At 39.2% G+C, this 16,220-nt stretch overlaps 1 protein-coding gene across 2 annotated transcripts; it reads left to right on the top strand.

Moving 5' to 3' along the window:
* The first annotated feature begins 8,525 nt into the window (after positions 1 to 8,525).
* LOC310724423 (lysophosphatidylserine lipase ABHD12-like) lies at positions 8,526 to 16,087 on the top strand. 2 transcript variants are annotated; one of them, XM_083538453.1, is made up of 13 exons: positions 8,526 to 8,715; positions 10,034 to 10,155; positions 10,284 to 10,383; positions 10,480 to 10,599; positions 12,978 to 13,011; positions 13,088 to 13,133; positions 14,018 to 14,147; positions 14,298 to 14,335; positions 14,821 to 14,903; positions 14,996 to 15,081; positions 15,204 to 15,282; positions 15,371 to 15,492; positions 15,727 to 16,087. In XM_083538453.1, exons 1-13 carry the CDS (start codon positions 8,687 to 8,689, stop codon positions 15,752 to 15,754), a joined length of 1,017 nt encoding a protein of 338 aa, XP_083394579.1. In that variant the 5' UTR covers positions 8,526 to 8,686; the 3' UTR covers positions 15,755 to 16,087. The 2 variants fall into 2 exon arrangements, with proteins under 2 accessions (XP_083394579.1, XP_083394580.1); XM_083538454.1 differs by lacking the exon at positions 8,526 to 8,715 and having other exon boundaries at positions 10,284 to 10,336.
* Positions 16,088 to 16,220: the final 133 nt, after the last annotated feature.

Here is a 16,220-nt window from a genome sequence, read left to right as displayed (position 1 = left end):
AGCAATGCCAAAGGAAGTTAGTTAATTTCATACCCCATAAGATACAACCATAAACTTAGTTTGATACTATTAAATTTTTTAGAAGGAAAAGTATTAATGATATTAACAATGTTAAAGTTTCTCCTCTTACCACATTACAAAAACGTTTGAATATATAAAAAATAAATCTTTGAACTTCACTCTGACAACGTTGTTGGTTTGCATCCTGAAGGAAGACGAACACAATACACTATGACTCACTGTCAGATGAAGATGACATTCAACATAAATAATTTTTTCTTTTCTGGTGTGTTTTTATTTTGTAATAACTGTTTAACAGTTTATGCATGGTGCTAGCATGCTAGCCCGATTCAGACCATTTTTCTCATTTTTCTCAGTCTAAAAATATATATAAATAAATATATAATCCAAATGGCACCTCAGTGATAAAACTCATGGGCTAATGCACATCAAAAAGGCCTCCAGCAATCCAGTTAAGGCTGTTAACTCTTTACCGAGTAAAGTACATGTGGTGCACAACTCGATCCTCGCCACAATAATTTAGCTTACAAAGATTTAATAAACAGTTGGCAATTTCACTGGTGTCATTTAACGTTTGTTGCATTTGTAATCTATATATTAACTATTTGTTTAACCCAGCCATTATGGATGCACAAGCCAGTGCACTCTTAGTGCCGGTCCCAAGCCCGGGTAAATGGGGAGGGTTGCGTTAGGAAGGCCATCCAGCGTAAAACATGTGCCAAATCAAATATGCGGATCACAAATGAGAATTTCATACCGGATCGGTCGAGGCCCGGGTTAACAACGACCGCCAAAGGTATTGTTAGCCGACAGGGTACCGGTGGAAATTGGGCTACTGTTGGCCGAAGAAGGAGGAGGAGAGGAGAAAGGTAGATATGTTGTGTGTTCAGGAGACCAAGTGGAAAGGGAGTAAGGCCAGGAACATTGGAGGTGGGTTTAAACTGTTTTATCATGGTGTGGATGGAAAGAGAAATGGTGTAGGGGTGATTCTGAAGGAAGAGTACAGTAAGAGTGTAGTGGAGGTGAAGAGAGTTTCTGATAGGGTGATGATCGTGAAGGTGGAAGTTGAGGGAATGATGATAAATGTCATCAGTGCCTATGCTCCACAAGTGGGCTGTGAGATGGAGGAGAAGGAAAGATTCTGGAGCAAGTTAGATGTAGTGGTAGATGGTGTACCTAGGAAAGAACGATTGGTGATTGGGGCAGACTTTAATGGGCATGTAGGTGAAGGGAACAGAGGTGATGAGGAGGTGATGGGTAGGTATGGCCTTTAGGAGAGGAATGTGGAAGGGCAGATGGTGGTAGATTTTGCTTAAATTATGTAAATGGCAGTGGTGAACACTTATTTTAAGAAGAAGGAGGATCATAGGGTGACGTATAAGAGTGGAGGAAGGTGCACACAGGTGGACTATGTGCTATGACGGAGATGCAACCTGAAGGAGATTGGAGACTGTAAGGTGTTGGCAGGGGACAGTGTAGCTAGACAGCATCGGATGGTGGTCTGTAGGATGGTTTTGGAGGCGAAGAAGAAGAGGAGGAGAGTGAGGACTCAAAGAAGAATAAGATGGTGGAAACTTAAGGAAGAAGAGTGTAGTGTGAGGTTCAGGGAAGAGGTCAGACAGAGGCTCGGTGGTGTTGAAGAGGTGTTGGATGATTGGGCAACTACTGCAGGAGTGATGAGGGAGGCTGCTATAAAAGTACTTGGTGTGACATCTGGAAATAAAAAGCAAGACAAGGAGACTTAGTGGTGGAATGAGGAAGTGCAGGAGAGCATAACGAGAAAGAGATTGGCAAAACAAAAGTGGGATAGACAGAGTGATGAGCAAAGTAGGCAGGAGTACAAGGAGATGCGGCAGCAGGTAAAGAGGGATGTGGCAAAAGCCAAGGAAAAGGCATATGAGGAGCTGTATGGGAAAGTTGGACACTAAGGAAGGAGAAAAGGATTTATACTGATTGGCCAGGCAGAGGGACCGAGCTGGGAAGGATGTACTGCAAGTTAGAGCAATAAAGGATGGAGAGGGAAATGTCTTGACTAGTGAGGAGAGTGTGTTGAGAAGGTGGAGAGAGTATTTTGAGCAGCTGATAAATGGGGAAAATCAGAGAGAGAGAAGGTTGGACGATGTGGAGTTGGTAAAGCAGGATGTAGATAGGATTAGTAAGGAGGAAGTGAGAGCAGCGATTAAGAGGATGAAGAGTGGAAAGTCGGTTGGACCAGATGACATACCGGTAGAAGCGTGATATGTTTAGGAGAGATGGCAGTGGAGTTTTTGACCAGGTTGTTTAACAGGATTTTGGAAGGTGAGAAGATGCCTGAGGAATGGAGAAGAAGTGTGCTGGTACCGATCTTTAAGCATAAAGGAGATGTGCAGTCTTGCAGTAACTACAGGGGAATTAAGTTGATCAGTCACACCATGAAGTTATGGGAAAGAGTAGTGGAAGCCAGGCTGAGAGAAGAGGTGACAATCACTGAGCAACAGTATGGTTTTATGCCAAGGAAGAGCACCACAGATGCCTTATTTGCTTTAAGGATGTTGATGGAGAAGTATAGAGAAGGACAGAAGGAATTGCATTGTGTATTTGTGGATTTAGAGAAAGCGTACGACAGAGTGCCGAGAGAGGAGTTGTGGTATTGTATGAGGAAGTCAGGTGTGTCAGAGAAGTATGTGAGGGTGGTGCAGGACATGTATGAGGACAGTGTGACGGCAGTGAAGTGTGCAGTAGGTACGACAGACTGGTTCAGGGTGAAGGTTGGACTGCATCAAGGATCGGCCCTGAGCCCTTTCCTGTTTGCAGTGGTGATGGACAGGTTGACGGACGAGGTCAGACAGGAGTCTCCCTGGACTATGATGTTTGCAAATGATATTGTCATTTGTGGTGAGAGTAGGGAGCAGGTTGAGAAGAGCCTGGAGAGGTGGAGATATGCGTTGGAGAGAAGGGGAATGAGAGTCAGTAGGAGTAAGAGGGAGGGCAGTGGAGTGATGGGGTTGCAGGGAGAAGAGCTGGAAAAGGTGAAGGAGTTCAGGTACCTGGGGTCAACAGTGCAAAGTAATGGAGAGTGTGTTAGAGAAGTAAAGAAAAGAGTGCAGGCAGGGTGGAGTGGGTGGAGAAGAATGACAGAAGTGATTTGTGATAGTAGGGTATCTGCAAGAATGAAAGGGAAAGTTTATAGGACTGTGGTGAGACCTGCGATGTTGTATGGATTAGAGACAGTGGCATTGAGTAAAAGACAGGAGATGGAGCTGGAGGTGGCAGAGCTAAAGATGTTAAGGTTTTCGTTGGGAGTGACGAGGATGGACAAGATTAGAAATGAGTTTATTAGAGGGACAGCGCATGTAGGATGTTTTGGTGACAAGGTGAGGAAGGCCAAGGAGGAGGTTCATGGATGTGGTGAGGGAAGACATGGAGGTAGTTGGTGTGAAAGAGGCAGATGTAGAGGACAGGGTGGTATGGAGACGGATGATCCACTGTGGCGACCCCTAATGGGAGCAGTTGAAAGAAGAAGAAGATATTAACTATTTGCTTCTATATTAAGCTTTTTCTTCTTCTTTCGGCTACTCCCATTAGGGGTCGCCACAGCAGATCATCCGTCTCCACACCACCCTGTCCTCTACATCTGCCTCTTTCACATCAATTACCTGCATGTATTCCCTCACCACATCCATTAACCTCCTCCTTGGCCTTCCTCTTTTCCTCCTTCCTGGTGGCTCCATCCTCAGCATTCTCCTACCAATATAACTCATGTCCCTCCTCTGCACATGTCCAAACCATCTCAATCTCGCCTACCTCACCTTGTCACCAAAACGTCCTACATTCACTGTCCCTCTAATAAACTCATTTCTAATCTTGTCTATCCTCGTCACTCCCAACGAAAACCTTAACATCTTCAGCTCTGCCACCTCCAGCTCCACCTCCTATCTTTTAGTCAATGGCACTGTTTTTAAACCATACAACATCGCAGGTCTCACCACAGTCCTATAAACTTTCCCTTTCATTCTTGCAGATACCCTTCTATCACAAATCACTCCTGTCACTCTTCTCCACACACTCCATTACTTTGCACTGTTGACCCCAGGTACCTGAACTCCTCCACCTTCTCCACCTCTTCTCCCTGTAACCGCACCACTCCACTGCCCTCCCTCTCATTTACGCACATGTACTCTGTCTTACTCCTACTGACTTTCATTCTCCTTCTCTGCAGCGTGTACCTCCACCTCTCCAGGCTCTTCTCAACCTGCTCACTACTCTCACCACAAATCACAATATCATCCGCAAACATCATAGTCCAGGGAGACTCCTGTCTGACCTCGTCCGTCAACCTGTCTATCACCACTGCAAACAGGAAAGAACTCAGGGCCGATCCCTGATGCAGTCCAACCTTTACCTTGAACCAGTCTGTCGTTCCTACTGCACACTTCACTGCTGTCACACTGTCCTCATACATGTCCTGCACCACCCTCACATACTTCTCTGACACACCTGACTTCCACATACAATACCACAACTTCTCTCTTGGCACCCTGTTATACGCTTTCTCTAAATCCACAAATACACAATGCAATTCCTTCTGACCTTCTCTATACTTCTCCATCAACATTCTCAAAGCAAATAAGGCATCTGTGTTGCTCTTCCTCTGAATGAAACCATACTGTTGCTCACAGATGGTCACCTCTTCTCTCAGCCTGGCTTTCACTACTCTTTCCCATAACTTTATGGTGTGACTGATGAACTTAATTCCGCTGTAGTTACTGCAGATCTACACATCTCCCTTATGTTTAAAGATCGGTACCAGCACACTTCTTTTCCATTCCTCAAGCATCCTCTCATCCTTCAGAATCTTGTTAAACAATCTGGTTAAAAACTCCACTGCCATCTCTCCTAAACATCTCCATGCTTCTATTGGTATGTCATCTGGTCCAACCAACTTTCCACTCTTCATCCTCTTAATCGCTGCTCTTACGTTCTCCTTTCTAATCCTATCCACTTCCTGCCTCACCAACTCCAAATCATCCAACCTACTCTCTCTCTTATTTTCCTCGTTCATTAGCTGCTCAAAATACTCCCTCCACCTTCTCAACACACTTTTCTCACTAGTCAACACATTTCCATCTCCATCCTTTATTGCTCTAACTTGCAGCACATCCTTCCCAGCTCGGTCCCTCTGCCTGGCCAATCGGTACAAATCCTTTTCTCCTTCCTTAGTGTTCAATCTCTCATACAGCTCCTCATATGCCTTTTCGTTGGCTTTCGCCACATCCCTCTTCACCTGCTGTTGCATCTCCTTGTACTGCCTACTTTTCTTATCACCCTGTCGATCCCACTTCTGTTTTGCCAACCTCTTTCCCCTTATGCTCTCCTGCACTTCCTCATTCCACCACCACATCTCTTTGTCTTCCTTTCTATTTCCAGATGTCACACTAAGTACTTTTCTAGCTGCCTCCCTCATCACTCCTGCAGTAGTTTTTCAATCATCCAGCAACTCTTCACCACCACCGAGCCCCTGTCTGACCTCCTTAAACTCTTCCTCCTTCAGTTTCCACCATCTTATTCTTCTTTCAGTCCCTACTCTCCTCCTCTTCTTCTTTGCCTCCAAAACCATCCTACAGACCACCATCCGATGCTGTCTAGCTACACTGTCCCCTGCCAAACCCTTACAGTCTCCAATATCCTTCAGGTTGCATCTCCTACATAAAACATAGTTCACCTTGTGTGCACTTTTCCCCACTCTTATACGTCACCCTATGAACCTCCTTCTTCTTAAAATACATGTTCACCACTGCCATTTACATAATTTAAGCAAAATCTACCACCATCTGCCCTTCCACATTCCTCTCCTAAAGGCCATACCTACCCATCACCCCCTCATCACCTCTGTTCCCTTCACCTACATGTCCATTAAAGTCTGTGCTTCTAAATTAAGCAAAGTTTTTAAAATCGATCCCGATATTGATATGAGCTCAAAACAGAGACTCAAATAAATAATTATACTTAAAAATTACTTACATCTAGTAGAAATGCGCCTTCTCTTCTGATTCCACATGATGACCATGTAGGGTACCGCGAATTAATTAAACTTTGTGAGGAGACAATGGGGAGGAGTCACAGTTACTCTGTCATTTTGCTCTCATTCTACTGAAACATTTTACTCTGTACACTCAAAATAGAGCAAAAACAACTATTTTTGAGTAAAAGAATATTGTCTCTGGAAAAATTACTCTGCCATTTTTCCTGTGTACATAGATTATTCCCACAATTCCCCTATTTTATCCATGATAAACTATTAATGGATGAATCACAATTTAAAACAATCAAAGATGTCACATAGGAATAGGATAATATTCAGAAACACAAGGGACAGGTTGAAACCTGGAAAGCATACGAGTAAGTGATTGCTTGTATTGCCGGGCTGTCCAGTTGGCGTTGGCGTGTGGGTGAGCCTGGGCGGGGATCCCTGCTGACGTCCTGGTGATGACGTCCTTCAGTTGGATGCCCGAAGATCCGACACCGGAGAGTCTGAGGAGTCGTTACTGGACCATAGTGAACTGTTGACAGAGGGAAACAGGAATCGATAGATGTCTCCTAGAGAACTCTTAGGGAGGTCAAAAGGGCTATGCTTCTGTAACATAAAGAAAAATAGTGAATAGCAAATTAATTCTTTTGAAACGGGGTCACCTCCCATGGGACATTTCTTGATTCTGGTAGCGTGGATCCACTGTGGAAAAATATTAGTTAATACACGTGTGATCGTGACTATTTCTGCTGGCCCTTCCTACTTACATTTACTCAATGGCCTAGGTTTTAGAGATTTAAACAAAACCATGTCCCTAATTTCGTGTGGTGATAAATGGAGTCATTCTCATTTCAGCAAGGACTGCGGGTAGCAAGTCTACCCAATTTTTGTTACCTGTAGCCTGTATGGCTTTAGTCAATTTGTCCTTTATCGTCCGGTTGGTTCTTGATAGGGGTGATAGGGAATGTGAAAACGCCATGACAAGGATAAGTATTTACATAAGTCCTGCGTTACCTTTGCAGTGAATGGGGTTCCTTTGTCTGAATCAATAACATGAGGAACACCGTATCGCGGTATAATTTCTTTTGCCAAGATACGTATGACGACCTTAGCATTTTCTCGCTGACAAGGGAAAGCTTCAACCCATCTTGAGAACTTGTCTACCATAACCAGAAGATATTTAAATGGGCCACGGGGGGGCATGTGTGTGAAGTCAATCTGCCATTCAGAGAATGGAGCAGTAGGCAGTGGGAGGCTTTCATGTTTCGCCGCGCTCTTAGTAACGTTGTTAACATAAATATATATCACATAAAAGGTGACAGGGAGGTCAGTGTCGGTGCGAAAAGAGGAACAGCATAAAAGAAGAAACCAGAAAGAGGAACTGTCTAGGGCAGGGGTCACCAACATGGTGCCAGGTAGGCCGCAAGAACCACATGAGTAGCCCATGGGCCTTTTTTAAAATAGCTGTTTCCTACTTTGTTAAATCATTGTTGATAATTATTATGAGAAATCATTAACATGATCAGTGTCTTCACATAGATGAATATCATTAATTATTAATAATAACATATAATAAAAGGTAAATTGAGCAAATTTGTTATTTCAGCTCAAACTGAAAACTGTGTGTATCAAACTGGTAGTGTCAGGAATCCACCTGCCACGCCCCCGTCGGCTGTCATGCCTCCGCTTTCTCTGAAGCTCCCGGCTTCAATTGTACACACCTGGGACTCACTCACACTCACTTTCCGTCTGTTATATGTGTGTTGTTGATATGCGTATCCCTATAAGTTTTCTTCCTTTTGGACTTTCTCCACGGCTGCGCTTTCTCCCCAAAGCGTACCCCGGATTACCCCAATCTTTCCGTGCGTTCGTTCTGGGACTATGTGGACCTCACCCCTCCAGGGTGTACCACGGATATCTCTCTCTTTCGATTTATACTGTATTGCCGTGTATGTATTTGTGTGTTTCACTTCATTCATTAAACTAAAGTGAACTGTGCTCCGGCTTCCTCCTCCGTTCGTTCGCAGCATGACAGGTAGCCCTCACATTAATCAGTACCCAAGAAGTAGTTCCCAGTTTTAAAATGTTTGGTGACCCCTGGTCTAATGTGTATGTGCAGATCAGCACATACCAAAAGACGACAGTCTAGGTATGCAAAAATAGATAACCACGAGAACAGAATGTTCTGTAATGGGGGGAAAAGTCTGAACCCTAGCAATGTGTGCGTATGTATCAGAAGATGAGAACCTAATGTTCAGAGCAAAGGTTGTATCCAAAACACATATATGTACATAGATTATTCCCACAATACTTTTCTGTACCTAAAGTTTTAACCTAACTTTAAAGTGCTCACTAACATTCTACTGGTTACACGTGTGTAGATATACACAGTGACATGTTATAGAATTAATAACATGGGCTGAACCCTACCCGCAATGTGTAGGGTGTACAGCAGTGGGCGGTTTCACAACTGAGTTTCAAAACCTCAGATATATAAAGTCCAAAGTCCAAAGTCATCAAAGTAGAGTAAGTGGAAACAGTAACCTGTCAGTCATTTTTTCACCCTTTTGCAGGTTTTCTTCACTGGTTAAAATCTTTTCCGAGATTAGAAGAAGAGGTGATGACACTGTTGCATCCAAACCGATTGAGGAGAAATCAATGAAAAGCGAAAAGCAACTGATATCCAGGTAAGTGACTTTGGTCCAGATTTTTCCTTTTCCCCCCTCTATGACATAATTTCAGGTCATACCAAATTTAGAAATAAATGATTAAAATTCTAAAGGCCAGGTATAGGTGCCACTCGAAGCCAATAGTGAACAGTAAGACAGTGTTTTACCATACTGTACTTTGTTACAGTACCTGAGTACACTCTTCCGGTACTGTATCTTTGTTTTTGTTTTTTAAAATGAAAAACTTCACTACATTTCAATGCATAATAGATTACATTTGACCAGAAAATCATTGTTACCCATTGTTACATAGTAACCCTATCTATTCTGAAAGTGAATACATAAATTATATTATCTTAATGATAAGATGTTTCGAATAAAAAGTCTTGTGTTGAAATCACGGTGCAGCCAAACTGGCAAAAATTCTGTCAGTTATTTCATATTATGTTATATATTAAAGTGTATAAAATAATTTTTTTATTGTGATTTTTGTTGTTGTTGTTGTTGTTTTGTTCTGTTTTTTTACAGTACAAAATCATTGAAAAATCAGGGGTTATAAGTTACATTTAAAAAGCTAAGTCATCTTTATTTGCATGGTGAATTAATAAGGTCATGGGTGACTGTCATTGAATACCTGTTATGGACAATGTACCAGAATTTTTACAGTAAACATACTCCTTCAACATTCTAGTTGAGTAAAAGTACAGAGGTACCTGCTTTAGAATGTACTTAAGTATGAAAGGAAAAAAATATGGAGATAATTGGAACATTTTGTACTTTTACTCAAGAAGAGATATATGTATAAACAGTACTTTTTCTAGAGTAATTATTTAATTAGGGGACTTTTATGCAAATACATGTACTTCATCTGTAACTGGAAAAATATACTGTATATTTTTACAGTAATGTACTGGCAGTAAAGATGGCAAAATAAAACAGAACCTACTTATTTGTTACTTAAAGCCTTGAAAATTAAGCCACCACAATTAATTCAGGTAGTCTGCACCGATTCAGCCACTTTCACAAATAAAATAGCTTTTACCAAATGCTAGTTGTGGTTGCTCAATTCTTTGTTTATTGTACAGTAAATTATTGTAAAATCAGGGCTCATTTAAAAACCATAGTCACCTTTATTTGTCTGGGGAATTTATAAGCTCAGGGTTTTTTTTACTGTCCTTAAATATCAGTGATAAAATATAACTTCAGTAAATGAATTTTACATAGAATTACATTCTAGTTGAGTGAACGTACAGTAGTAGCTATGTGCTAATGCACCACTGTAGGTGTGGCTTTTTTCTGCATTAGAATTTTTGCTATTCATTTGTGTCTTTTTCAGGTCATTTTGGATGGATTGGGTGAAATGGGGGCTGATAGCCCTTTGCACTCTATTTGTGACCACATCATATGTTCAACGAATTTGTCCTGGTTTCACACAATACCTCTTTTATCAACATGGCTGTGCGTACATGACTCCTTACTTACACATGAGAAAATGTCATTTGAGCAGTTTATTGCACCCACATTATTGTTTATCTATTTTATTTGATCAGTTAATTGCACTCACATTTTTGTTTATCTTTTTTCAGTATCATTCTTTGTTGACCTGAGACATCCCACTGATCTTGGTCTCAATCACACGGTAAATATGTACCTGACCTCAGAAGCAGAAGTGACACTAGGAGTATGGTCAGTTGTGCAATTTTGTGAATATTCAACATATATTTTTATATAACAATTTCACATAGCTGCATTTTCTTCTTACTGTTCTTGGCACCTCTTTAGGCACACAGTTCCTGATCATATGTGGAAAGAGGCCCAGGGTAAAAGTTTGGCATGGTATGAGCAGTCTTTAGGGAATGGTTCACCTGTTTTCATCTACAACCACGGCAATGCGGGTAACAGGTGTGAACAGCTATAGAAACTTGAAGATTTGTGTCACAAATCCTATGCATGAAGTCTGGAATGAATGCTTTGAAAACTTATTGCTGTGCTGGCAGCATTTAATTTACAGTGGACCATCCAAATTTGAGAAACGAAATTCAGAACAGCAACTGCCTGGTATGAGAGCAGTTTATTACCTTACAGGCCTGATCCAAAGGGGTAAATATTTCATAACTTGGGGTTAATAAATCCATAAAAAAAAGACCTGTCAAAATAACAAGTCAAATACTGCTATTATTTTTCTTTCTTCTTACTATATGTTGGCAAAATATAATATATATATATATATATATATATATATATATATATATATATATATATATATATATATATATATATATATATATGATTATATAATTATATATGTGTGTGTTTACAGTGCCTCTTTATGTCTGCATCAGAATGCATCATAGAGTAGTCACTCTTCTCGACTTACGACCTCATGGACTTACGACTAGTTTTTCGGTCGCTATCTATGTTGTAAGTCGGGGTCTACCTGTATATATACATAGCAACCATTTTAGTATATCTTCTAAAGGGAGAACACTATACAAATAAAACTTTTATATATTTTAGGATAGTCAGTGTGCAGCTTGTATGGCAGTACAGATTTACTTTCCTCTAAAATAACTCAACAAACAGCCATTACTGTCAAATAATTTGCAACAAAAGTGAGTACACCCCAAGTGAACATGTCAAAATTGTGTACAAAGTGTCAATAATTTGTGATCTAGATAGCCAATGTTATCTAGCACTGCCTTAATCCTCCTGGGCATGGAATTCACCAGAGCTGCACAGGTTGTTGCTGAGATTCTCTTCATGACATCATAGAGCTGCTAGATATTAGGAATATGGAGCTTCTTCACTTTTCACTTCGGGATACCCTACAGGCGCTCAATAGGTTTCAGGTCTGTATACATACTTGGCCACTCCATCACCTTCACCTTTAGCTTCCACAGCAAGGCAGCTGTCCTCTTGGTGGTGTTTTTGGGGTCATTATTATGTTGGAAAACTGCTGTTTGTAACAGTTTCTGAAGGGAGGGCATCATGTTCTGCTTCAGAATGTCACAGTACACGTTGGCATCCATGTTTCACTCAATGAACCGTAGTTCCCCAGTACCACCAGCATTAATGCAGCCCCAGATCATGATGCTACCAACAATTCATGTTCTTGGACAGGTTGTCTTTAACAAACTGTTGGCGGGTGTGTTGTGAGCCAGCTTTAGAAGAGGCTTCCTTTTGGGATGCGGCGTATGGTCTGAGCACTGACAAGTGTACCTTCTGCTTCTGCATCATCTACAGCAATGCTGGGGGCACTCATGCATCTGTTTTTTTTATGCCCACTACTGCATCTTATGCACAACACAGAACTCAACTTCTTTGATAGACCCTTGCGAGGCCTGTTCAGAGTGGAACCCGTCTTGAAAAACCTCTGTATGACCCTGGCCACTGTACTGTAACCCAGTTTCAGAGTGTTACAGATCTTCTTATAGCCTCTGCCATCTTTATGGCGAGCACACTTCTAATTCCTAAATCCTCAGAGAGTTCTTTGCCATGAGGTTCCATGTTAAACATCCAGTGGTCAGTATGAGAGAATTGTACTCAAAGCACCAAATTCTAACTGCTCTAATGCAAGATACACAAATTTGTATGGTCCTGTCAAGCAGACAAAAACATGAACATGATGAATTGGACATGTGGCTTTGCTTGGTTACACGACGCACAGCTGTTAACACTCACTTTTGTTGCTAGCGACTTTGACAATAATGGCTGTATGTCGAGGTTCTTTTTAGAGGACAGTAAACCTAATAATGGATAATGAAATTTGTTGTCAACGAATTCTGTTATCGATTAGTTGGGCTGCTCAAGTTATGGGTTAGCCTGACGGTAACACAACACAGCTGCGTGTGAAAAGGCGAAGAATACAGGGTCAGCAGCAGGAAAAAGTGTGAAAATTTTATAGAAGTGCTATAGTGTAAATTGTTTGTTTGCTAGCTTGTGTATCATGCCGGATTTTACATATATATATATATATATATATATATATATATATATATATATATATATATATATATATATATATATATATATATAAAAGTGTGGCTTTTATTTATTTATATATATATATATCTGTTAAAGGTAAATAGCATTATTTCTTATGCTGATTATGTTGATACTTTGTACTCTGTATTTTACTTTTTTGTAAAAAAAAATTGCATCACTATGCATTTTTCGCATGCCTCCAGCTCGTAACAGTATGCAGTGATGCCTACACTTTTTTTTTCAGTGTTATAAATATTCTTTTGTTGACATTTTTGTCTGAATTTTTATTTAAACAGAGCATCTCCACCACATCGTGTGGGAGTTTCTAAAGTGAGTATCTGAATATCTTCACTGTTCAAATCTATTGCACAGTGGTGTACTGACCCGGTGTCTCATATTGTTGCAGATATTAAGTGCTCTTGGCTATCATGTCTTAGTAATGGATTACAGAGGTGGGTTTCATTATTTTGCTCCTCCACAAATATACATCTAAGGGAGTTTTTCCTTGCCACAGTCACCACGGCTTGCTCATCAGGGATAAATGCACACCATTCACCTTGACTGTTGACTTCTGTAAAGCTGCTTTGAGACGTTGTCTGTTGTGAAAAGTGCTATAGAAATAAACTTGACTTGACTTGACTCAAATATACATATGTTATACAATTAACATAATGTAACATTAAAATATCTAGATGCACATTTTCTGGTTACAGCATGACTATATTTAAAAAATTATATTTTGATTTAGTGTTTTACATTTAAATCTTGTACACAATTATAAATGTATAATAAGGTGAAACATTATTAGGCTGTGTCAGATAGCTGGATTGGTGAGTTTGTATATGCAACATATGAGTGTTTTAAACAAAACCTCACTGTATCGAAAGAGGTGCAGTGCGGGGTTGTTTATTTTGTCAAGAGTGTTTTCGACTTGGTATTAACATTCCTCAGGCTAAAAAGGGTTAACTACCGAAAATATCTCAGCTACTTTGTTTTTCATTGCTATTATTCATGTAGAAGACTGTCAGGAACATGCAAAACTTGATGCTACATAACACTGAATTGCTTGTAGGTCCATTAAAAATATTTAGTTGAATTTGCATCAATGCATTATTAACACATTAATTTTGACAGCCTATATATATATATATATATATATATATATATATATATATATATATATATATATATATATATATATATATATATATATATATATATATAAAGCAATTCAGTGCCAAGTAGGATTTTAAATTTGGCATGTTTGCAACAGTCTTCTACATGACTGAACGTAAACTAAAGAAGCTGATTATTAAGTAAATATATTTTCTGCTAGGATTTGGTGATTCCACTGGAGAGCCCACTGTGCCTGGACTGGTCACTGATGCACTTTACCTGTACCACTGGGTACGGGCACATAGCAAGGGCAGCCAGGTCTTCATATGGGGTCACTCGATTGGCACAGGGTGAGTGTGTCTGGGCTGATACTACCTTGGACAAATCAGCTGTGGTTTTATCAGTTTTTTCAGAATATTATCATATATTGATGTAAGATCATGTTTTACTGTTTCAAATAGAAGGTATTTTATTTAGAGACACAACTATTGCATTTACAGGGTAACAACTAGTGCTGTAGTGAAACTACAAGAACAAGGTAAGAAATATTACCTTAAACTACTAGTCAGGCTTTTGTTAAGTGCGGCTTTTATGTAGTTATTTATATTAGGTATGCTATGCTATAAAAAACCACTAAAGTAACTTAATATATTTAACCAAAGTAAAGAAATATACTGTATGTATCAGCAAAACCTACTTACATGAAAAAAATAATTAATAATAAATTAAATGCCCATAATTCTCCAAAAGATTCCTCAAAATAGTAAACTGATATATCTCATATCAGAAGCACCTTGGCAGGAATTACAGCCTTGAGTCTTTTTTTGGCTATGACACAACAAGCTCTGCACACCTGTATTTGGGGATTTTCTGCTATTCTTTATGGCAAATCCTCTCAAGCTGGGTCAGGTTGTGTGATATTTCAGGTTTGTTTATGTTAAAACATTATATATATATAAGTTATATGTATATAAGTTGTAGTTCGAAGTCATATGTCTCCCATATCATATGTTTGATTGCCAGGAAGCCCTCCTGATGCAGTGATACTTGAAGGTTCTTTCCTTGACTCCAAAGTACCAAAAGGAGTCCCCCATCCGTTCCTCTGGGTAGGTAAACTTCTGTTTTATTAAATGAGTACGCATATCTTTGTGAATATATTTCATAAACTAGCATGCTTATTGTCTTTTTTTTTTCTTAGTATTACTGGAGATTTCCATACATACAGTATTACTTTTCCCAGGATGCAATTAAAGCAAATAAAGTTCAGGTGTCCAATTCTGAAAAGTGAGAATAAAGTCATATATATGTGAAAACATTTAAAAAGAAAAAGAAAATAGAATAAATTTCAAAATATATGTTAGGATCATTACTAAGCTGCTAAACTGGAATATTTTAATTTGGATTAGTGTGAAACAAATGAGGATGCCGCTTATGATCCTTCATTCAAAAGATGACCACTTGACTCCTATCAGGATGGCTGAGGAGGTAGGATATTTATATATACATTTGGTTGACTATGTGTAAATGTTTTGTGTTATGAGTATAGAGTCAACAACCATATTTCTATGTGTAGCTATACAAAACTGCTAAAAGTGTGCTACCTGAGGAAAAAGTCAGGTTGGTGGCATTTGAGGCATCCCATGGATACCGCCATAATGGACTTTATAGGGATCCTCGTTTACCAAAAATTATAAGGTATACAAGTTATTTATTGTTTAGCATGTTTAGCATAATGCAAAATCAATTATTATTAATTTTATTATTTTATTGCTTTTAAAGTTTTGGTAAAACAAGTATTTTTTTTTATAAATGTAATATATTCCATTCACTTTAATCTGTGACTTGCCTTGCTATATAAAATTAATTAATGTCTTCTAACCAGTCTGATTCAAGAATGGTGATAAATCAATGTCAATATTTCCCTTACAGGGAGTTTGTGCAGTCCAATGCAAAGTAACCTGCAAGCTTCCAAAGTGGGACCAGGTTAAACCTCCATGTTTAATTTTCACACATATGTTTTACTCTCCAATGCTAACTTTAGTGGTGTGCCCAAATTCATTCATTTTTTGATCTTATTATTTACACACACAAGTAAAAAATGTCAGAGCTAATTCACATGGATTGCATATATAATAACAATTGTTAGACACCTGTACCTATTAAAAGGTTAATGTAAATGTTCAATAATAAGTTTAAAAAGCTTAGATAGTAAGTCAAAAGTTCATGATGATGATAATAATGATGATGTGCACAAAAAATAAACTAATAAATATTAAAGTGCTTAACCATGCTTTGTCTATTCTTTGTGGAATTAATTCTGTTGCTGAAAGAAATGTGCAGATAATTAATTTAGTTTTTATACACACTCTCACACACACACACACACACACACACACACACACACACACATACACATATATATA

Source organism: Silurus aristotelis (genome assembly GCF_946808225.1).
Source record: "Silurus aristotelis genome assembly, chromosome: 4".
NCBI lineage: Eukaryota > Metazoa > Chordata > Actinopteri > Siluriformes > Siluridae > Silurus > Silurus aristotelis.
The sequence above is the reverse complement of the archived record's forward strand: the minus strand, read 5'-3'. Positions and strand labels throughout refer to the sequence as shown.